The following is a 21,567-nucleotide window of genomic DNA, read 5'->3' as shown; positions in this document are numbered from 1 at the left end:
AAATATGAATCACTTTTACATCTCTTATTTTATTTGCAACACAGTGTACTGGTCATATTAAACCATACATAAACAAGTATGGCTGACAGGCGTTATGACGCATACACGCGCAATGTGTAAAATGCTAAAGTAAACACATGGTTACAAGCTGATTCAGTGAGCTTTTTCTGAGGCGGTTTTTGTTAGACGCACTGTGCTGAGCGTTACGCTGCCTGAGCTGCAGGCTCCGGTGCTCTCACAGCTCTATAATTAGCCAGGGTCTAATCTGAGGTTGGATTTTGGTGGTGAGGCTCATGAAGAATCTCTGTTCCATTACCTTGAACCCACTGACCTACCACACCAAAAAATTACAGATTCATCGCTGCAAATATGCTATGACTTTGTCACTTTGGTTAGAGAAAACAAAGGCCTAAAACGTTATTTTACTGGATTGTTTTAATAATGCTCTTTGGAAGTGAATCCATTGGCCTCCATGAACTTCCTTTGTGAAGATGATCACAACAACATCCCCCACTTCACAGATACAAACATGCGTCTGACTTCCCAAGTCAAGAGTAAACAGAATGAGGAGTTATTGAGTAAAGTGCTTAGCTTTATTTCGTTTTGCAAGCACTTTGGATCATCACACGTTTCTTGTGATTAGCACCAATGAAAATGTCCACGCATCAACGCACGCATGTAAAGAGAATGATACCTCTTTATAAAGTGCACAGGGTGCGTGCACACACACGCGCACGCATAAACACACACTTACACATCAACACTGCACAGAAAACCACAGTGGCTGGGCCATGGAAAGGCGGATGTGCTTATGGTCTTGATAAATGGTACATTGTGAGGTGGGGATGAGCCTTTGTGCCCCAAATCTGTAAACCTCCCCACACAGCATCTCCTTCCCCTGACCCGAGTGTGTGCCTTGAGGCTTTCAAGGAGAAGCCACCGTGCCAGTAGTGTCAGCACTGATGGGCGAGGGACAAAAGGTCAGGAGAGGAATCAGAGGTCACGGTCATGTTGAGCCTGGACGACCTCTGGTCTGCAGACTATTGAAGTGCGCCTCCCTCAGGACGCTGTTTATATAGTCGTAAGAGACACTGCTGCCGTCGCCATGGAAACCATGCTGCAAGGAGCTGCCAGAGTCTTCAGGCTTTGGGCTGAGGGAGTTCTGGGTGATGCAGTTGTTCTGGCTGTGTATACATGGTCTGGTGGTGGCTACTATTGCTCTCTCTGGACTACTGATCCCATTGCTGCTGTCGCTGCTGGAAGACTGCAAAGGCAGAACAGAGATGGTCTTTGAATTGTAGCTTCATGGTTGGATGCAAATGCCGTAAATAAAACATTCTGTGCTTTTCCTGACAGTGGTGCACTGCATATGTGATGCAGAATCACATTTATTTATACACTTGATTTCAGGCTTCTTGCGCTATCTACAGATTTCAATTGGCTTTATCAATGACCTTGGCAGATTTATCCTCTCCCCAAAGAAGACTATCATTACACATCTGATCAAATGGTAAGAACTACGTCTATATTACGATAACGATGAATGTGAAGATCAATTCAATCTCACCTCCGAATCCAAATCTGACACGAGCAGACTGGGACCTCCTCCTGACCTCTTGGCCTGAGAACTGAGCTGCTGGTCCTCCTCGCTCTCGCAGCTACGGTGTCGCTTCCTATGCAGGACAGAGATGTCAGGAACAACGAGTGGCGTGTGAGCGAAGAAGACAGCAGCAGCGTGAACATAAAAAGTGATGGAGAGGGTGTGAAAGAGCCGATGCCAGCAGGGGGAGAGATTGGGCAGAAGAAATTAATCAGAGTATTAGAAAGAGAGAACGTGAAGCAGAACCAAAAATAGCATTTACATGATCAGACATGTGGCACTCCCATTATGTGAGAACACATTGATTAACATACATGCACTAGGAGTCTATATATAGAGATTAAACACATGGATACTGCATTATCACGCTGAATTCAGTCATTTAGTTACAATGTTGCATTGCAATAGTCATACAGTCAATACATGTAATATTATATGTCAAGCCTGTATTAATGACAAAGATGGGTAAAAAATGTTATTCCCATTACCTGCTGTCAGTCAGCATTTCTGCAGTGTTGACGGGTTTTTTTTTTTTTTTTTTTTTTTAGCAAAGAGCAAGGTTGACACTCCTTGTGAGCCGGACTGAGATTATCTTATTTTTAAGCTTTGGCAATGTTACAGCTCCACGGCCATTTCATAGAAACTCGCTATGGCAAGCTCCCTCTCATCTCATCCAGTCCAGGGAAGTCCAGGGTGTGTGAGTGAGCGAGCAATCTCCGGACGCCTAAAACACAGGTCCGGGTAGGAAAGCGCAAACCTCCGCTGTGTGTTGGTTCAGACCTGTCACCGTTCCAAGTCCGGTCCGCCCTGCCTACGCCTCGGTGGTGGAACAAACTGCTGCTGGGCGTCGGAAAGCTAGCCAGCTAACCGCGGTGTGTTCTCGTTTACGCAGCGAAATCTCGAGAAACTCCAGGCATGACAGCGAAGAGAGCAAGCTAGCCCGCTAGCTGCTAACTACTTTAGCTAACTACCGCGGCACTAACGCTACGCTTGCTGAAAGTTCTTCCGCTTTCGTATTCCGCCCGGCTGCCGTGAGCCGTGGTTAACTGTCGCCTGTACTCGACACCACCGCGACGCGGAAAACTAAACAAGAGGAGTTTCAAAGACTTATACAATTTTAAACGTTGTCCGAAGCAGGATAGCCCATACTACGAGGTCGTTAGCCGGGCCATGGCAGTGAGCTTGTCTTCTTTGCTAGTCGTCAACTATTTCCCTCGAAGAGCTCCGCCCCTCTGTTTACCTGACGTCATCAGGACAAACGCAAAGCGGAAACGGCTTCAGCACGTCGTCAATATGGTCAACTAGCTACAAAAGAGTGATTTAGATAGTGTCAAAGACAGAAAAGCGGATTGGTATATAATAATAATAACGATATTTACCCATGTCTGTGAGCTTATATATTTTTACTTTCACATTAACGTCGCCTTGGAGATTTTGTATATATATTTTGTCTGCAACTACTTCTGCTATTTTACAAACTCTACTTGTGCAGTATTTTAGACGTGGTTATGTATTTTCCTTACAATAGCCTATTTCGTGTACACATATTGTCTAATATTTTCATTGAATTATATTTTTCCTTTGCTAGCTGGCTGCTGCAAAGATCACATGACTGGGCATTTACACCATTTTTGGCATAAGCGTGAATAGAAAACAATCTCTAGCAAAGTCGTGTTACACATTTGACCTTAACCTCATCTGTAATCATGTCAATGCTGTGTGTGTGTGTCGTGTAGATGAAGGTGATCCAGCACTCAGTGGAGACACTGCAGAGAGCTTTGGTCTCCGATCGTCAGGACTCTCAGCACATAACCTCTGAGCACTAAAAATAACATCTTGGCACTGGATGACCAAAAATACATTGAACTACATTGTGGGCTGACATATGCATGAGGCAACCACAATATGTTATGCAGGATGTTTTGTGCACCATGTTGCATATATTTGAATTCTACACTTGTAGGTTCCTTTGGGGACGCGGGTGCCCAGACAGACCAGTATGTGGAGTGGTTTAGAGAATACTGCCAGGCCTTCTTCTTTGGGCTTTCTGTCAAGTTGCTGCCGGCAGTCACTGTGCCTGGAACAGGATGCTCTTTCAGGGTAAACAGTAACTCTCACAACCTTCAGATCCTCACTGGTAAGTTAGTTTTACATAAAGCTGGCCTTCATTGTACCATATACACCTCTTGTGGGTTTTTGGTTACACTCCATGCAGAAATGCCAGTGTGTGATGTTGCTTTGTGATTATTGTTTTCCCTGTGAAATGTAGGCTACCTGCTGTGATTCCTGTGGAATAAGAAACCGTATTGATTGATCTAAGACTAAGACTCCCCCCAGAGGCTTCTCTCAGTATGGGTGTGATTTTTTACCACAAAGCCATTACTTGGAAAATGTTCCCTCTCTGTAATTATTATTGATAGAGGATACCACAGGTAATAATACGGCTCCTATGCATCTCAACATATTTTACATTTGCAGCTAAAATACACTATGTCGAGGACAATATCAGGAATATTTCATCATGAATCACACTTATTCATTATCATTAATCTCTGACTATGTGATGTGGTTCAGCTGCCACTAGATGGAGCCAAAGTGAAGAAAAACATACAACCAAGGAGATAAATTGTTACCTACATCCTCAATCTTGCTCCCAGGAATGAAGTGTTTTCAGCGTATGATGACAACTTCTGCTGGGAGGCTAGAGAAGAGGCTTCAGCCAAAACAGGCGGACTACTCTGTGTTTGACAGATATTACACTCCACCTATCACCAGCACCCTGCTGCTTCCATCGTGCAAGATTTCCACTCGCTCAATTTTGGTACTATGAACCTTTTAGTTATCTTGCTAAAGATTCTCAATCCTTTACTTGTATCAATACGGCCGATTAAAACACTCAATACCGCTGGGTTTTGTTTGTTTGTCAGAAAACACAAATTGAAGTTATTTCTCTACAGACAATGTCCCATAAGATTGGCCATTATTATTATAGTATTAGCCACTAGAGACTCTATCAGGTGTATATGGAGTTGTAGCGATTTAAAAACGTCAAATGGCTCTTTGTGTTCCCAGGCAGAATCAAACACAGAGGTCATGTTAATGTGTTTTATGAATCTAAACTAAAGATGCGGTTTGTACTTAGATTTTGTTTTGTGAAAATATATCAAAATCATCATAATTTGTGACGTTTTATGCGACAAAAACAAAGAGCAGGTGAATAAAGGACTTTTAATGTTGGAAGTTCATAAAACAAAGCCTTTAAAACAAACAGAAAGGTTCAAGTCACTCTTGCATTATTGCAAACACATTTTCAGTAACAAAATATTTTGAGTCTGACGTCGTCAAACATCACGCTACGGTGCATACATTGTCAGCTTGTTCACAGTTTGATTAAAATCATGTATAAAAAACATTCCAACACATCTCCTGAGCTTCATGTATTCTCTGTAACACGGTACAGAATCTGTGCGATTTATTGTTTTTGCAGCTACATTTGCATTGAACGGCAGGAGGTAAATGAGTTCATCAAGTATCAGTGTTCGCTATGTTAACATATGTAAGACACGCTTGGTAGATTGTGATGTAAACAGTCTGAAGAATGCTCTCAGAGCCCAGATCTACAACAGCAGACCATGAACACTTTTGGTCTTTCTCTTCGTGGTATTCATGTTATTTCAGGACCTGCCTGCTGTATGACCTGACTCTTTAGTTCCCCACCCTATCTCATCAGCTCTAGCATAACAGATAACATCCTGGATATCTCTTGTGCACTCCGCCTGGTCGTCTACTTCACAGCGATCCTGACGACCGTCAGTGTTTTTGTCTAGTTTATAAACGTGTGTGTTCAGAGTCCCTTTCATGTATGTATTCTGGATGTTTTGAATTCCTCTTCTTCGTGCAGAGCAATCCTTTCTTAGCAGGTTTTACCAAACCCAAGAACAGGGCGCTGAGACCCATGCCAGCTGCACAGGAGTAGAAGGCTGAACCGTAGTTCTGAGTCAAATCCACCAGCACACCTGTGGATAGAGGAGAGTTAGAGGGGACATCCGACACATTATTGTCATGGTGACCACAGCTCAGCCTGTGGAAACAGTTGTATAATGTCTTCTGTGGCTCTGTAGGGGGCTGAGAAAATCACCCTGATGGTGTCATAGTGATGTCATCTGGACTATCTCACTTTGGGCATGGAGACTACAATTTCAACACAAGACAAGACAAGGGACAGGAAGGGTCAGAATAAGAATGAACCCATCAGGTTGCATTATGGGAAATGTAGGACCCAGAGTACTGCAGCCACCGTTTGTTAATTTCTCTTTCATAAGTCCCTAAAGTCTATAGAGGTGAAGTACTAAAAATGGAGATGCACTTTACAGTTTTTTTTGCAATTGATTACACCTGTTTGGCTCATTATGTCAAAACTACCCACAAAACTTAAAATAAACGTCCAACTTCTATGTCAAAATAAAACTCTGCCATCAAAACCTAAAAAACATTTTTCAAAATGACATATTTGCAACAAATTGATCGAGTTTCAAAAGAAGAGCATGATTTGACTGTGCATACAGTCAGTAGAACATTATATGTAAATCATCCCTGTGTGTTAAGAAGATAAAAGCTTGAGTCAAGTGAAACCATAGCTGGTATTTAGAATAAACGTATCGCTGCAAGATAACTCTTACCTCCAAGCGGGGGTCCAGCCAGCCCAGCAAAGCTCTGTATGAACACATAGACACCAGCAGCTGAAGACATCTTCTCTATGCCCACCACTTCATCCTCAGCCAGCATGGGGATGTGGGTGCATGCTAGGGTTCCCATAAAGAACCCATACAAGGCGCAGCAAACAGCCAGGCCGTAGAACTCCGTCACCACAGTAAATCCAACCAGATCGGCCGTCATTGAAACTACACATGCCAGGAGCACAAGCAGCTTGTTCTTCCTGAACTTCTCTCGTGTTAGGATCCACCCGATGGAGAATCGACCAAAGATCTCAGCAACAGCCATGATGGAGAGCATGTAGGCGGCTCGGTCTCGCTCCACACCGCGACTCACACTCAGCTCGATGATGTAGAGTTGAGGGGCGAAGAAGCCGAGGGTGGCGAACAGCCCGAACAGAGAATAGAGAACGAAGCCGCGCTCTCTGAGGATGCAGAAATCTAGAAGCTTTGAATTCTTTTCGGATGGCTTCCTGGATGGATCACTTGATTTCATTTCCCCATCTTGTTTCTCTGCATCTTTGCCCTTTTTCACCTCTATCTCAGATTGTCTAACCTCCGCCACACTGCCTTCCACAGGCTTCCCTGCTTCTTTGTGCAGTGACGTCTTCTCGTCTCGGCTGCTGTCGTCTTTGTCCTGTAGAGACTGGACACCAGAGTCTCCAGTGCTCCCGGAGTCTCTGGTTAGGTCGTTGTGGGAGTTATTTTGTGCCTGTGAGGTATCTTTTACCACAGAGTCTTCTGGGTTTGTGCACTCTCCAACCTCTGGTGTACTGTGAGCTTCCAGTTCCTTTGGGGACAACACCTCAGTCTCTGTCTCATGGCTCGCCCTGGGTTTGATAACGATCGGCCGAAGCAGAACACCACCGAGGATGATGGTGCTTTGCAAAGCTCCCATCACTGTCATGGTATGTCGCCATCCAATATGGGCCTTCAATGCAGACAAGGCTGAGGGGCAAACGGGGGTTTTAAGTGAAAATTAATCAATGCTCTGCACACACAATAAGGTAATCAATATGGGGTGATCTGACTTGTCAATGCAGAGGACACAACCTCAGGGCCGTCAGTCATATAGCTGTGCTTCTCTCCATTACAGAATAAGGCAAGCAAAGTATTTCTGTTATTTTCAACAAGTCCAATTAAAAGACTAAAAACGATGTGTTGGTCCTGTATGTGGCATTAAGCCAATTAAGTCAATTGTTTCAGATCATTTCCTAGAACAGCTGGGCACTCTGGTGTTTATTAAATATTATAAAACAGAAATACATGTATACAGTGTATTGATTAGTACGGAAGAGGATTAGGGCCACGTGAATTTTATTTTAGTTCTGACTTTATTCTCAGAATTCTGACTTTATTCTCAGAATTCTGACTTTAATCTCAGAATGCTGACTTTATTCTCAGAATTCTAACTTTAATCTCAGAATGCTGACTTTATTCTCAGAATTCTGACTTTAATCTCAGAATGCTGACTTTAAAAGTTCTTAAAACAATTCTTAAAAGTTCTGATTTTAAAAGTCAGAATTCTGACTTTAGGGACTATTTTCAGTATGTGGAATTATTATTATATTGTTGAATCATATCCTACAATACTTGTTAGTTGGATCAATTTATTGTCGGTTGGGGTCATTTCTTGGTCATTTTTGACAATATCCTTTTAGAATAGTCTCTGAATCTTCTTGTACAAACGCTTGTCTTCTCCGACTGTATGCATACAATATGAGTGGAAGCTCTTGCACTCACCTGGAGCGAGGGCAAACATGGACAGGGGCTCTCCAGTGGAAGCCAAAGCTGTGACCAGAGACCTTCGCCGGGTAAAATACTGGGAAAGGATGGTCACGGTTGGCAGGAAGGTCAGACAGTAGCCCAGACCTGCACAGTGGAGGTGGAAGCAGAGTGCAAGCTTTCAAACAGTACTTTGTGTAGACAAGCTGCTAAAAAAGCAAATGCAATTAAACAATAGCATTATGTGATGTTCAATTAGGGAGACAAGGAAAGGAGAAAGCAATTCAATACCGGCAATTAAACCATAGGTGATGTACATTTGATTGATAGAGCTGGTAAAGCTGCTTGCGATTGTACCGGAGGCAATAAACAATCCTCCAATCACGACAACCAGCTGGAACCCAAAGCGGTTAGTCAGCACGGAGGAGAGAGGAGCTGAGGAGACACGGAGGGAAAAAAAATGTTTCTCACAATGGCATGATCATAGTCTGCGCTTGCTTTTGAAAGGTTGCACCCACACAAGCTCATCAGCTGCACTCACCATTGAAGGACATGACAAACACGCAGATGGAGACGACCCAGGAGACCCGACTGTTGCTCTCTCCAAACTCCTCCGTAAGGTCCTGGAGGAAGATGCCAAAGATCTTGATGGTACCGTAGGTGAAAACCTCCACCAAGAAGAAGGCCGCAGCTACCACCCATCCCCAGCCTCCATCGGGGGCTTCTTGGTACACATTGGGCCCCAAGAAGCGCGTCACCTTCGCTCCACACAGAGCCATGCCCTGTGAAAAGAAATGATGGTTTAGTGTCTGGCAAAGTCAAGCTAAGCAAAAACAAAGTGAAGTAGATGTGAATCTATTACTGTAAGTCATATAGTGTGTTGATGCATTAATCAACGTCATGTTGTGCCAATGCCAAAAGGCTAATTTTCAACTGTTGTCCCTTAAAAACAACAATAATAAAACACGCAAGTAAAATATGAACAAGAAAGAATAAAACATGAAGCAGCTCAACCAGTAAAACGCTTTAACAAATATGGCAGTGTCATGCAAAGTACATATACATAAACAAGTCATAAACAAGCAGAAAGGTGAAGGAAAACAAAAACGAAACAAAAGCCCCCACAATGTTGGTCTTTCTATAGCAGCTTAAAGTGGTATCTATACCAGGCTACTGTCTCACTGTAGTTAAATACATTAAATGGTGCACACCTACTTTTACAATTTGTCTCTTTTTGCCCCGTCTGTACAGTAAGTACATCCCTTTTGTGACTTAATTTCTACTTCTTTGGCACAACTGATGTTTACTATTATAATATGTATGAAACAATATGAAAATGATGTTTCAGATATCAGTAATGGAAATGTTAGAACGACGTGTCATTTAGGATGTGTTGACAGTCATCTAACTGTCGTTTTGACTAGTCTGATGTTGTATAAAATAATCTTATAGTGTTAGTTCCGGATAGTCAAATACATGTTAAAACGTCTTGCCACGAGTACAACTGAAGTTGGAGATGCCTTGAAAGACTACAAGTAACACAATTATTTTGTATGTCTAATTACCATTACATGTTTTTATACCATAATAATTACCATTATTCCTGTTTTCCCTTCTTTTTCTTTTTGTGTATCTTATGTTTGTGTGCAACGAATTGTCAAATAATCCATTTGACAGTTTACTACCAATATCGTTATGATGTCTTTGAACAAAGAGGGACGGGAGGGGGTACTAACAGCCGCGGCCACGCGGTCCGCGCTCACGCGCCTGACGCCTGACGTAAACGCTCTCGGTCCCGCTGCGGAATTGTGACGTTAGTAGCAGCTCACACACACACTTTGTAAGTACTTTGTAAGTCATTTTTCTAACCTTGTATCTTGAAGTAACTCACGTTTAATAGTCCGCCTCACCTGTGTGTCGCTCGTTTTCGGGCGGAAGTGCGGTCACTTCTCTCCCCGCTGTTTCCCCGCTCGTGTCGCGCGCATCCCCAGCGAGCGTTCCTACACATTCTCACGTGCGTGTGTCAGCAAACACGGACACGTGGGGAGGTGCTCATTTAAACACCCCTAGCAGTTCTGCTCTGTCTGACAAAGTGTCGCATTCAAGAGCATCAACAAGCCCCCGGTGTGTGTGTGTGTGTGTGTGTATTTGTTCTGCAGACGGATATGGGGGGAGAACCAGATCTATTTGACCTTTAACCGCACTTACCCCTTCCTGCATCTCAAGGAGAGTTTATTCTTGAATTGGGTGGGGGTCAAATATGGTGTGTTAGAGGCCCTATTTGGCCATTTATATTGTAATGTGACCGTAGATTTATGACTCTTTCTGCAGACCCAGTTTTTGTTGCTTTAAGCCAATATTATCTGGGAATCTGCTGTTTTGACTTAATTTAGGTTATTACACACTTGATCAGGTATGGTCCAAAGTTGTGAAGCCCATGCAGCAGGTGACAGCTGCTAAACACTCCCTCACTGACTGTCATGCATATTTAACTTGTTTGACTGTTACATTGTATCCTTCAATGGTTGTATACACAGTTTAAATGCTACGGTGAAGTGTAACCTTTTACAGATTGTGATCCAAAATGGCGGCGGGTTTCAGCCTGTTTCTTTTGCCTGGGATGATGATGTGTGGTCTGCTGCTCCACATGGTGTCCCGACATGGAGCCATGGTTGATGAGCCGAGTAAGAAGCCCAATTTCATCATCATTCTGGCAGATGATATTGGCTGGGGCGACCTGGACGCCAATCGGCCTGAAGAGAAAGCAAACAACACGCCTGTACTCAACCTGATGGCTGAGCAAGGACTAAGGTATAACGTATGAAGTAATTATAAACCTGATCCCTTTCTGTTGCCAAGAAGCTTAAGTTTAATTTCTCCTCAAATATCCTTAATATATTCATACTTTTCCCAGATTGACAGACTTCCATTCCCCTGCATCAACCTGCTCCCCATCCCGCGCTGCCATCCTGACAGGCCGCTACGGTCTGAGAAACGGGGTGACTCATAACTTTGCTGTGAGCTCTGTGGCCGGTCTGCCTCTGTCTGAAGTCACCTTGCCCCAGCTCCTACAGAAGGCAGGATATTACACCGCCATGATCGGAAAATGGCACCTCGGCCACAATGGGGCATACGCTCCAACTAACAGAGGCAAGTGGGAGTCATTCATACCCCAGAAAAACCCCTGGAGACAGATCGAGCAGATCTTCCCTCATTGTTCAGCCAATGAATAGAGATCGGTTTAGGTTACAAACCTTCCTTTGACTACAGGAATGGAGAAATCAACATTTGAATCAAAAAGCTGATGTTTTGTTTCCACCTCTGTGGTGCCCTTTGGTAAATGTACAGTGAAACAGGTGAGATTAAATCAAGTTATGTGAAACCTCAGTAAACCCTCTGAGGAAATTCATAGAAGAATGGAGGAGAGAAAAGAATGAGATATGAGCTAACATGCATTGTTCTTGTTGCACTATAGTATGTTTTCACCTGCAGCTCACTCAACTACAGCTCCCTTTAACACACCTTTCTTGGGTAGCCTTGCCTCTTCCACCTCACCTTAACCACCCCAAACTGTAAATTCACATAATTATTATTATTATTATACACATTGAGCAGGGCGAGAATACGCTCATGATTGTCAGACCAAAAAGCAGTAGTTGTTGAGCAGTCACACAGCGGGCAGGTGGAGCTACAATATGGGGTTTCCAACATCAGGCCATTCAGCTGCCTTAAAAATACGGGCGTTAAGAGTCAAACAAGACCACAGCGTCGGTGCAGTCAGGATCAGGTTTTACTGTGATGCAGGGAGACCTGCTAGACGAGAAAGCACAGAGACTCCAGGGGAGAGGGAGGGAGGGAGAGGTGCTTAGATCACAGTGTGGTTCAGAGACAGTGTTTTAAGGTAAATCCATTTTGAACAAGATCAAATTAAAGGAGCAAACTACTCCTTCCGAGGTCAAAAAGGAGCTTTCAAGCTCAATTTCTTACTTATATTAATAAGCATTCTATGTCATTAGTTGAGAAATATTTATTCTAACATCGTTTAACTGTGTGTTTGTTTACGAGTGTATTAGCCTTTATAATGACAGGTTATCACAGCTGTATTTATGGATCTTTGCAACACGTGTGTTGTCTCCTTGACAGGTTTTGACTACTACCTAGGTATTCCCTACAGTAATGACATGGGCTGTACTGACAGACCGGGATATGATGTGCCACAGTGCCTCCCCTGTGACTCGTCTGGACCTCAAGTGATCAGGTGTGGCTCGGGGTTACTATCTATTAGACAACCACAGACGTTTCATAATGTAAGACTCAGAGCATGACATTGTTATCAGAGGACTTAAAACATTTTAAATTTGCATACTTGATAGAAATACAAGTTATAATTGAAAGTACTGTAAATGGATGCCCTTGAAAATAGTTAAGAAGTTTGACAAATTCACTTTTATACTCCAGTCTATCTATCTATCTCCATTCTAATAGTATATTAGTATTTCTAGACTTTACAAGGTCATGTATTTGTCATGTTTTTCATTCTCCATTGTTCACATGGTCTAGATTAAAGAGGAGCGCGCATGACGGATGTTATTCCAAAGTGGGCCTTCCTCTGGTTGAAAACAGCAGTATTGTGCAGCAGCCGCTTGATCTGTGGACTCTGACGGAGCAATACAAATCTGCTGCCACCAGGATTATACACAAAGCAAGGTACGATACAGCTGCAAACATATACAATACAAAAAGACATTTATATTAGGCAACTGACCTGTGTGTGTTATGGAACCTCCAGCTCACACGGTGACGTAATCATGACATTGTTTTTAATGGGATCTATACAGTATAATGTAATATAACACAATAGCCATCCATTACATAAGTGGTGCGTTTGTGTGTGGTTTGAGGTAAAGGAGGAGGGCAGTGAACCCTGCTGTTTGCAGCTGTCTACATGTCTTCACGCTACGGAACAAGGTCATGTGAACTAGGAGTACGTCAGTCATGTGATGTAAAAACCCAACAGTGAACAGCTGGGGTCGCCAGACTTCCAGTTCCTTTAATTAACACTGCATTGGAGTTTAACAGTGTTGAATAAATCTCAATTTAATACCAATAAATACTTTTTTAGATAAATGTTCACACCACTAAACTACTGTCATGTCAAACATTATTGAGAATTGTTCCGTAGTGATTTTTCTATAGCACATGGCGTTATATTTTTCTGTATATTTTCAAAAATGTTTGGCCACCCCAGCTTTACTAATGATCTGTTACAGAGTCCACATTCCTACTGGACATGTGGACCATTAGTAGAAAACCAGCTTCATGCGCTATGACGGCCACACAGATTATTTTCCAACTTGATTAAATCCATGAAAACGCTGCATTAAGTAGTAAAAACCGGTTTGCTAGCGAGCCACTGAACAAGATATGGTTATGGCGTTATGTTGTAGAAATCACTGACACGGCATCACCTCATTAATTGTCTGCAGGGAGCGAGGACAGCCCTATCTCCTCTACATAGCGTTGGCTCACATGCACGTTCCCCTGGCACCTCCGCTCCACCCGGACGCTGCTGCCACCAGCCGCCGCCCAGACGACACCGAGGTGTACGCCGCCAGCCTGCGGGACATGGACGGCCTGGTGGGGGCGGTGAAGAGCGCCTCCGATGACACGGATAAAGACAACACTCTCATCTGGTTCACTGGTCAGTCTGCTGGATGGCTTCTGTCCACACCGATGTAGTCGTTACTCCGGGGAAAGTCTTAAACACAAGTGTTATGTGTGCGTCGTGTCCAGGTGACAACGGCCCTTGGGAAAAGAAGTGCCAGTACGCAGGAAGTGTAGGACCTTTTCTGGGGAAGTGGCAGACCAGCAGAGGTAGAAAAATGAGGATGCTGAGAAACTGGAAACTCCTTCCTGGCATGCTTTATTGTTGGTATGAATATGACCTAAAATCATGTTGTGTCTGCGTGTTAGGTGGAGGCTCAGCCAAGCAGACCACCTGGGAGGGAGGTCACAGGGTGCCAACCGTGGCTTATTGGCCCGGGAGGATCCCTGCAAACACCACCAACTCTGCCCTGCTCAGGTATCCCCATTCAACCAGTAGATTCTGTGTTTACATCATATACCCTCGGCACTAACTCACTAGATATGATAGATGCAACCCTGTTCACAGCGATATAGCATTAGTATAGCAGATAAGCCATAAGATCCAGTAAAAGATCTTCATGGTGCCCAGAGGATGACTCCTAACGGCTTTGGTGATTTTGTGACGTTTCATGTAGCAGGTCAGAGATTTCAGATTTCAGATGTTTAAGTCTTCTCCTCTCCTCCTTGTGCCCTCTTACAGTGGTATGGACGTCTTCCCGACCCTCCTGTCCCTGGCAGGTGTAACGCCCCCCACAGACAGATGCTACGATGGCAGAGACGCCACAAATATCCTCCTGCACGGCGAACAGACTGGTCGTGAGGTACGAAGCACTTTCTGTTGTCGATCTTTAGTTTGTATAAATGATGTGCCTGTCCTCTCAGGGGGTCGTGCATTCGGGTCTCGTTGATGAAGACATGGGTTCTCTTCTCTCTTGTAGTTTCTTTTCCACCCAAACAGCGGTGCTGGGGGGAAGTTTGGTGACCTGCAGACAGCTCGAACAGAGAAACACAAAGCGTTCTACATCACAGGTGTGGGTCATACGCCAGCGACACTACATTCCCGTCATTATTCATTAATGCACATGTCAATCATGGTCGTCCCGCCTGTCTGGATTCTCAGAGAGTAACACAAAAGATGTTCTTCCATTTAGGTGAAATATTGTGTATATAAACCACACCTAACCTCAGGCATCGTATGTAATAGACAAGGATAACAACTCACAAAAGGAAATATATGTAATACTGGGATGTTGTAGTTGGTGTGGGCAAGAATACACATTATCCTGGTCTCTTTGCAGGTGCTGCTGAGGTGTGCGGAGGCGCAACAGGAAGGCAGCAGCTCCATGACCCGCCGTTGATATTTGACCTGGAGCGGGACGAGGCCGAGGAAACACCCCTGGAGGTCGGGACGCCCGAATACCAGGCAGTAGAGGAGAGGATGACCCGCGCGAGGGAGACGTTGTTATGGGACATTGCCACAGACGAGTCTGTGTCCACCGCAGACTACAGCAGAGACGCATCAGCGGCGCCCTGCTGTGACCCCGGGCGGGCTGCGTGCCGCTGCAACACGCTGGGCTGAGAGGTGGAGCAAACACATGCAACATGTAAAACACATGCAAATCCTTTAGGCGTGCGTAGCTGTCTGCTTGTGGGCGTGAGGAGAGAAATGCAAACAAGCAGAGGCGGCGGGACTTTGACCTGTTGGTGTTGTGAGGTCAATAATTTGGGAAAAACAAGATCTATTCGGCAGTAAAGCCACCACTGCTATTTATGAATCAATTTGTTGTTCATGATTGTGTTGATGTCCAATGCTTTTTTTATTTTTTTTGTTGGATTTGATGAGATTTAATACAGATGAAATCATTAGAAAACATAAACATAAAAAATTAAATAAAAACGACACCACACAGAGGTTGAATCACTTCTCAGCTTTAATGAGTCTCTGGTGTAAATGTCCAGTATTGAACGGCTCAATCCAGCGTAAGGGTGTCCTAACAGCGCCACCTTTTGGCAAATCAAATGGTATTACCATGTTATTTATTACAACAGTACTATATAAATGTTATATACATTATACACACAGTAAAAATCCTCAATATATATTGACGCATGATAAGTCTATGTGTAATACTTATTTTTTTTTCCAAAAGTATATCTCATACATCAAAGTAAAAACGTCTCGCATGTCAGTTTTTTTCAGCATCATGTCGTAAATAATAATAATAATAAAAAAAGAAGTCTTCAGGGTATCACTGAAATTCAAGGACCTTTAAGTTCGTCATGTACAGCGTCACCATCGCTGTCGACTGCTCCTCCCACAGAGGCGACTCCTCCGCATCATGTGATCAGGTTTCATTTGTGACTCCGCAGGTGTTGAGTCTCGTCTACCGCTGCCATAATTAGTCTGACGGCTGGATCTGCGAGTCATGTAATACTGCACGTCTCACCGTTTAAAAGGTGGAACACACTCGCGATGTCTTTTCCTTTTTGACTGAACCACGGCTCCTCTTCACTGAGGTTCGACACATTTAATGCCCGTTGATAAGATTCCTGATTTATAAGAGTTATATATATTCAGATGCTTATAAGTGGCAGACAACAAGACATGACCTTAAGAGAGTTGACACGTGTATTATTATATTTATATTATTGTCTGTACTTGCTTGTTTACAAGCTGCTAAAATGACGTCTCTTAAGAGCATTTTTGTGAATCTGGCCCCGTTTCCTCGTCTGTTGTCTCCAGCTTGGTATAATCGGTCTGCTCATTAATACTCTGCCAGATCAATCTCACGTTGATCTGATTGCTACCATGATAATATTGTGCGACAATAACATCACTGCGTTGTCATTATTCATTTCATTATTTAAAAAAAAGAAGTTTAACACCGTGTTAATGGTGTATTACGGGAGTTAATTTCATCTGTTTAATGTGTTGTGATGTGTTTTAGTGACCTTCCACCCTTTTTCATGTTTTTTTTTTTTTTAAATCTCTAAAAAAAACTGGAGAGGAACGTGGAATACACAAACACCAGGAAGTAACATTCTGGCAAGATTTGACCCTCGGCCAGCAGGGGTACATGTGGAAGGGTGGGGGGTGTCACCTCAACACTCCCCGTTTCAAACAGTCCGATTGTAATGCAGGGATTGGATGTGTCATAAGGGAGGGATTTGGTCAGTTACTCTGGTTTGCCGAATGGAGGGAACTCGTTCTCGTCGTCCAGACAGACGGGGCCCTCGGCGAACTCGTGCTCTGGGATGACCTCCCCCTTCTGGGCTCCTCCCTCCTCAGAGTAACCTGGGGAGAGAAAGGAGGATGAAAATTGAAATATTTCTGATATTTACATATGAAGTGTTCAACCTTCCAACAAAACAGCGTGTTTAAAACGGGTCCAATCATGAAAACCACAGTAGGTTTTAAGGTGCAACTGTTGGATAAGTGATGTACCCAGCAGAGTGGTGGAGGAGGGCAGGGTTGAAGGGAGCGCCACGGTGGCGGCGTATGATTGGCTGGCTGGTTGGGGGGCGACGTCCTCTGGATTCTCCTCTTCCTTCTGTTCCACCTGCTCCTCGTTGGAGTCAAACAGCCTGCACGAACAGAGCGAACAGAACATCACGACACCAAACTCACTGTAAAAAAAAAAAACACAGCCTGACCGAGACATACACACCTGTGTTTTTGGACCAGGACACACTCGCCTCCATCCTGTGGATCCACATTATAAATGTAGAGACACCCGTCTGAGGACGCCACCAGAAGACGAGGGAGTTTCTGAATCCTGACAAACGAAAAAACACACGTGAAGATGCGTAAATAAAAAAAAAATTTAAAATCCCCTCTCTCGTCTCACTCTGCCTTACGTAGCCAGCGCACAGATGTTCTTCAGGCCAAACAGGTTGAGTCGCACGGTGGCGAAGGCTCTGTCCTGATGCATCATGTCGGACACCTGGGTGGGCAGGTAGGTGCTGGCCGCCGTGAACATTTTGCCCACATACGCAGACCACGTAGGAGACTCCTCATCGTGACTGGATCACAGTTAAACACAGCAGAGACCAGTGCATCATTAATGGAGACATTCATTACGTTCAAATTAAAATTTCATAGGAAACCTACTGACTTGCTTTACATCAGAAATACACCAGAGGGTGCTGGTTATTCCATGCGTTGTCCTTTTCTGAACCATGTGAGGTTCAGAAAAGGACATAGGATGCAGGCTTCTAATACAGATAAATCACTTGTTGTTGTAATATATGAACATTTTACCAGGCTTTCACTCAATAATGTGGTTTATTCTTATTTGAGTGAACCAGCAAACCTACGTTGGCTTTATCAGCACATAGTGTCAAAGCTGGCTAGTCAAGTCAGTAATTAGTTGATCGACAGAGAATGAATCAGTGAATTATGAAAAAAGGAGGAACACACTGTGTGTGTGTGTGTGTGTGTGTGTGTGTGTGTGTGTGTGTGTGTGTGTGTGTGTGTGTGTGTGTGTGTGTGTGTGTGTGTGTGTTTACCTGGGGCTGTGCTGCTCCAGCTTAAAGATATGGACCGTCTCGGTGTTGCTGGAGGCGCACAGGAACTGGGCGTCCGCGCTGAAGGACAATGAACTGATGCTGACGTATCTGACGAACGCAGACAGAAAAAAAAAAAAGGACAAAACAACATGTAGGTTTTTTGTTTTTACTTCAGCCCAAATGTGTCAGACTTTTATCCATGTTTTTAGATTTAACCTCATCACTGCACCACGTGTGAGTGAGTGTGTCTTAACCACAGTCACTGACGCTGGCATCCACAACCCACTATCATTGGCTGGAGTTGTCTTAATGACCTAGACAGTAACTGTTGAGTAATATGAGGGTCATTCAAACCGCTGAGCTTCCTCTTATCTGTAACGTCTGCCACCTGACCACCATGAATCATGAATTCTTTCAGGCTACACCAAAAGTTTGAGCACACCAACCTCTTCATCCCGCGGCGGAATTCAAACAGCCTCTGTCCTTCGGGGACGCTGAAGACCCTGATGACGGTGCCCTGTCGAGGAGAAAGCAGTCAGACTGAAGACGGTGGGCGATAAAACCAGAAAGGAGGGTTTTAAAAAGGGGGAATCCTCACCTTCTCTGAAGCGCTGGCCAGTTTGGTGCCAGAGGCGTTGAAGGTGAGGGCTGCCAGGGGACTGTCGTGGGCTTGGATCAGAGTCAGGGTGCTCTAAAGGGGCAAATATGTTTCTTAATGATGACATTGAGCTGCTTGTTCCCATTGTTTTTTTTAAAAGAGACACGACAACAGGATTGTTTTCCCCCCCTGTGTTGCCATGTTGGAGTGTAATGTCGCCTCACCAGGTTGTTGGCGTCGTAGACGGTGATCTCTCCGATGGTGGCGCTGCCGGGATACGCCAGGTAGGAGTTACTGTGGTTGACGGAGAGAGCACAAAGACCTACAAGGGAGTACAGAGGATAATTTTCTCTTTTCCTGTCTTTATTCTTCAACACGCCTATTGGACTAATATTTGCCAGTTGCTTTACAATAGAGCTACACGTTGTATTATCTGTCTGAATCCATTACTTGTCCAGCCCTGAAAACAAATCAAACACTCTATTCATGAGACATCAAAATGTTCTGCAAATGCTTGGTTTGAGTACTATTTTGATAAATTATTGATACAATAAGACTGCATTGGTACATATATATAAAGCGTACCTGTGGGGTTGATGGGTGTGTTCAGCAGGGTTTTGAGTAGTTTCATGTCTTTGATATTGTGGATGTAGACCGACTCCTCCAGGCAGACCACCAGCCGCTGAGGTAACATTGACAGACAAGATAAATATCAACCAAATATATGGATGAATAAAATATAATAGAGCACAAACCAGAAGCAACACGTTTACAGGTATATAAAGATCCGCTTCCTGTCCTTACCTGTCTGTTGAGCCTGACGGAGAGGATGTTGTTGGAGTAGCTGTAGTTACAAATCTCCGTGCCCTTCTTGAAGTGGTAGACGTTCATCCGCCGCGGCATGGACAGACTGACCACCACCACCAGGCTGCTGGAGAACAGTCGCTCCACGATGTACACATCTGGACACTCTACTGGGAGACGGACGACAGGAAGACCAAAGGATACTTCTGCTCAGAAAAGCAGCATAAGCTCCTATCACCGGTGCGGTGAAGGCAAATACAATGACTTCGATCCTGCACTATAATTAAACATGGTGATGTCTTTACAGCAATCACGCTCGGCTACCAACCCAAGTTAGTTACACATTCATTACAACTGTCACTCCCTGGACAAAGAGAGCTCAAACTTATCTCCAAAATGTCTATTTCCTTGTTGCTATTAATGTTTGCAGTAATGTCGTGCATACTGTATATGCACGACTGGATTTGATGAGAGCTGCCATGTGACATTAAACACTTTCTGGCATTTTAAATAATTGGAACTGCAGGGAGTAAAGTACAGGATCCATCTTACCTCCCTCATGGATGCAGTCCAGTTTGTCCGCAGAAGTGACCGAGAAGAGCCGGTAGCCGGTCTTGGTGCCCACTGACAGAGAACTACAAGGAAAACACAAAGGCAGACCACACAATACCTCAATAACATGTGTTTAGAGTCGTGAATTACACTGATTAAAAAAATGTTTTATACAGAAACTTTTCCACACACAAACAGGGATACTTCACTGGCCCCATGAGAGAGAAATTAGTGCCATGATCATATGAGGGACACCCGATGATGGAGCCTTTATCTTTAGACAGCGCAGCCATAACACACCTTGCCATGGGCTGAGGTTGAGAAGAACATGTTGACAACGAGATAAGAAGGTTGACTGTTTGGCCACCTGATTAGATTTACAACCAGAGCCACGGGAGATGTTTATGTAAGGGGACACACCTGCGTTCTGCTGGATTTATCTGCTATAGTTAATAATCCCTAAACAGTGGACACCTACAACACAGGTGGGATTAGTCTAAATGATCAGGGAGTCAAACAGTTATAACACAGGAGAGTTGCTTCCAATAATGCTGAATATGAAGCTAATATGTTAACTGGCGTCATGACTGAAGCAGGAGGTGAAGTGGTAAAGTGAGACACTATAGATTAGGCCTCATTTCAATGGATTGGATTAAGCTGTATCTTATTACACTGCAGCCAGAAGTGTTATGACTACGTGTCTAGTTTAATGTACAGCAGGCCTTGGAGATTAACATAGTGGCCTACTTCACTTAGGGGCTAAATCTAGAAGTTTTTAGCCTTCAAAGGCTGTGGTTTCATTTTGGACTCGCGCGCGCGCGCGCACACAAAACCCTATGTGACAGTTGGAGCTTTCACTAGCAGTGAGAAAACAATCCGGGGCATGTAAATGCGAGTGTAAATAACGCTCCAACAGTCAGGTGCAGCAGGGAGATTGAGTTCATGCCGGGCCCCGGCCCGCAGGTCGCTTACGTGGTGTCCTGGTTGAACGAGGCACAGATGAAGGCTCGGTGCGCGTCGGCGCCCTCCGGTACGTCCTGGGACTCCGGGGATTCCATCGGAGCGGCCCAATGTCCTCTCCTCCTGGAGGCCGAGGTCGCTGGCCTTGGCGCTCGGGTCGATCCCCGCCGGAACCCGCTTCCCCTCCTCTGCCCCCCGACTCCAAGCGCCACGCTCACACTCTTCGGGGAGAGAGGAATGTCCGGGCAGACTGACTCAGATGGCGAGCATCACACGCCGGGTCAACTATCCCAAACGTGAACAGGGTGGAATAAACGGACGATCGGCCGGCCGTTTCACCCGGCCCTGTTGTTATTATGTTATTAACTTCCAAAATTCACTCGGCAAAAACAAAACAGCTGATGGGTGGATGCGTCACTTTGTGGTGCATTCTGATTGGTCGGAGCCGACGTGTCGAACAC

The 21,567-nt window shown here is 44.4% G+C and overlaps 5 protein-coding genes across 6 annotated transcripts; 2 read left to right on the top strand and 3 right to left on the bottom strand.

The window, feature by feature from the left end:
• Positions 1-9: 9 nt before the first annotated feature.
• On the bottom strand, positions 10-2,819 carry LOC311033133 (uncharacterized protein). Its single transcript, XM_084040340.1, has 3 exons — positions 2,089-2,819; positions 1,568-1,673; positions 10-1,264 (listed from the first exon to the last, which is right to left on the bottom strand). Exons 1-3 carry the CDS (start codon positions 2,103-2,105, stop codon positions 1,007-1,009), a joined length of 381 nt encoding a protein of 126 aa, XP_083896466.1. The 5' UTR covers positions 2,106-2,819; the 3' UTR covers positions 10-1,006.
• Positions 2,820-3,336: 517 nt separating this feature from the next.
• Positions 3,337-4,430, top strand: amz2 (archaelysin family metallopeptidase 2; the record flags this gene model as incomplete). Its single annotated transcript, XM_084002190.1, has 3 exons — positions 3,337-3,404; positions 3,517-3,737; positions 4,258-4,430. The coding sequence occupies 3 exons, from the start codon at positions 3,337-3,339 to the stop codon at positions 4,428-4,430; spliced, it is 462 nt and encodes a 153-aa protein (XP_083858316.1).
• Positions 3,639-16,343, top strand: arsg (arylsulfatase G). The gene is made up of 11 exons (XM_084040233.1): positions 3,639-3,737; positions 10,609-10,848; positions 10,952-11,187; positions 12,181-12,295; positions 12,598-12,744; positions 13,524-13,738; positions 13,831-13,911; positions 14,011-14,119; positions 14,384-14,504; positions 14,622-14,712; positions 14,982-16,343. Exons 2-11 carry the CDS (start codon positions 10,622-10,624, stop codon positions 15,260-15,262), a joined length of 1,623 nt encoding a protein of 540 aa, XP_083896359.1. The 5' UTR covers positions 3,639-3,737; positions 10,609-10,621; the 3' UTR covers positions 15,263-16,343.
• LOC311008496 (monocarboxylate transporter 7-like) lies at positions 5,429-8,816 on the bottom strand (the record flags this gene model as incomplete). Its single annotated transcript, XM_084002189.1, has 5 exons — positions 5,429-5,616; positions 6,280-7,260; positions 8,056-8,184; positions 8,329-8,472; positions 8,579-8,816. 5 exons carry the CDS (start codon positions 8,814-8,816, stop codon positions 5,429-5,431), a joined length of 1,680 nt encoding a protein of 559 aa, XP_083858315.1.
• LOC311033060 (WD repeat domain phosphoinositide-interacting protein 1-like) lies at positions 15,591-21,513 on the bottom strand. Of its 2 annotated transcripts, none has more exons than XM_084040234.1 (12): positions 21,119-21,513; positions 20,147-20,229; positions 19,595-19,764; positions 19,376-19,472; positions 19,015-19,112; positions 18,791-18,883; positions 18,639-18,709; positions 18,193-18,300; positions 17,542-17,706; positions 17,352-17,459; positions 17,129-17,268; positions 15,591-16,978 (listed from the first exon to the last, which is right to left on the bottom strand). In XM_084040234.1, the coding sequence occupies exons 1-12, from the start codon at positions 21,202-21,204 to the stop codon at positions 16,860-16,862; spliced, it is 1,338 nt and encodes a 445-aa protein (XP_083896360.1). In that variant the 5' UTR covers positions 21,205-21,513; the 3' UTR covers positions 15,591-16,859. The 2 variants fall into 2 exon arrangements, with proteins under 2 accessions (XP_083896360.1, XP_083896361.1); XM_084040235.1 differs by having other exon boundaries at positions 19,595-19,761.
• Positions 21,514-21,567: the final 54 nt, after the last annotated feature.

The sequence above is a fragment of the Eutrigla gurnardus genome (genome assembly GCF_963514095.1).
Source record: "Eutrigla gurnardus genome assembly, chromosome: 22".
In the NCBI taxonomy this organism is placed as follows: domain Eukaryota; kingdom Metazoa; phylum Chordata; class Actinopteri; order Perciformes; family Triglidae; genus Eutrigla; species Eutrigla gurnardus.
Note: the sequence above shows the minus strand (reverse complement) of the source record. Positions and strands in the feature narration are given on the sequence as shown.

Bases quoted from the DNA above. Each gene is read 5' to 3' on its own strand.
- LOC311033133 (XM_084040340.1), bottom strand. The intron at 1,265-1,567 runs GTGAGATTGAAT...CTGCCTTTGCAG, and splicing joins TGTCAGATTTGGATTCGGAG to TCTTCCAGCAGCGACAGCAG.
- arsg (XM_084040233.1), top strand. From the start codon at position 10,622: ATGGCGGCGGGTTTCAGCCTGTTTCTTTTGCCTGGGATGATGATGTGT. The intron at 10,849-10,951 runs GTATAACGTATG...TACTTTTCCCAG, and splicing joins ATGGCTGAGCAAGGACTAAG to ATTGACAGACTTCCATTCCC. The intron at 14,120-14,383 runs GTATCCCCATTC...GCCCTCTTACAG, and splicing joins ACCAACTCTGCCCTGCTCAG to TGGTATGGACGTCTTCCCGA.
- LOC311033060 (XM_084040234.1), bottom strand. From the start codon at position 21,204: ATGGAATCCCCGGAGTCCCAGGACGTACCGGAGGGCGCCGACGCGCAC. The intron at 19,765-20,146 runs GTAAGATGGATC...TCCGTCTCCCAG, and splicing joins GGACTGCATCCATGAGGGAG to TAGAGTGTCCAGATGTGTAC. The intron at 19,113-19,375 runs GTACGCTTTATA...ACTCCCTTGTAG, and splicing joins CACACCCATCAACCCCACAG to GTCTTTGTGCTCTCTCCGTC.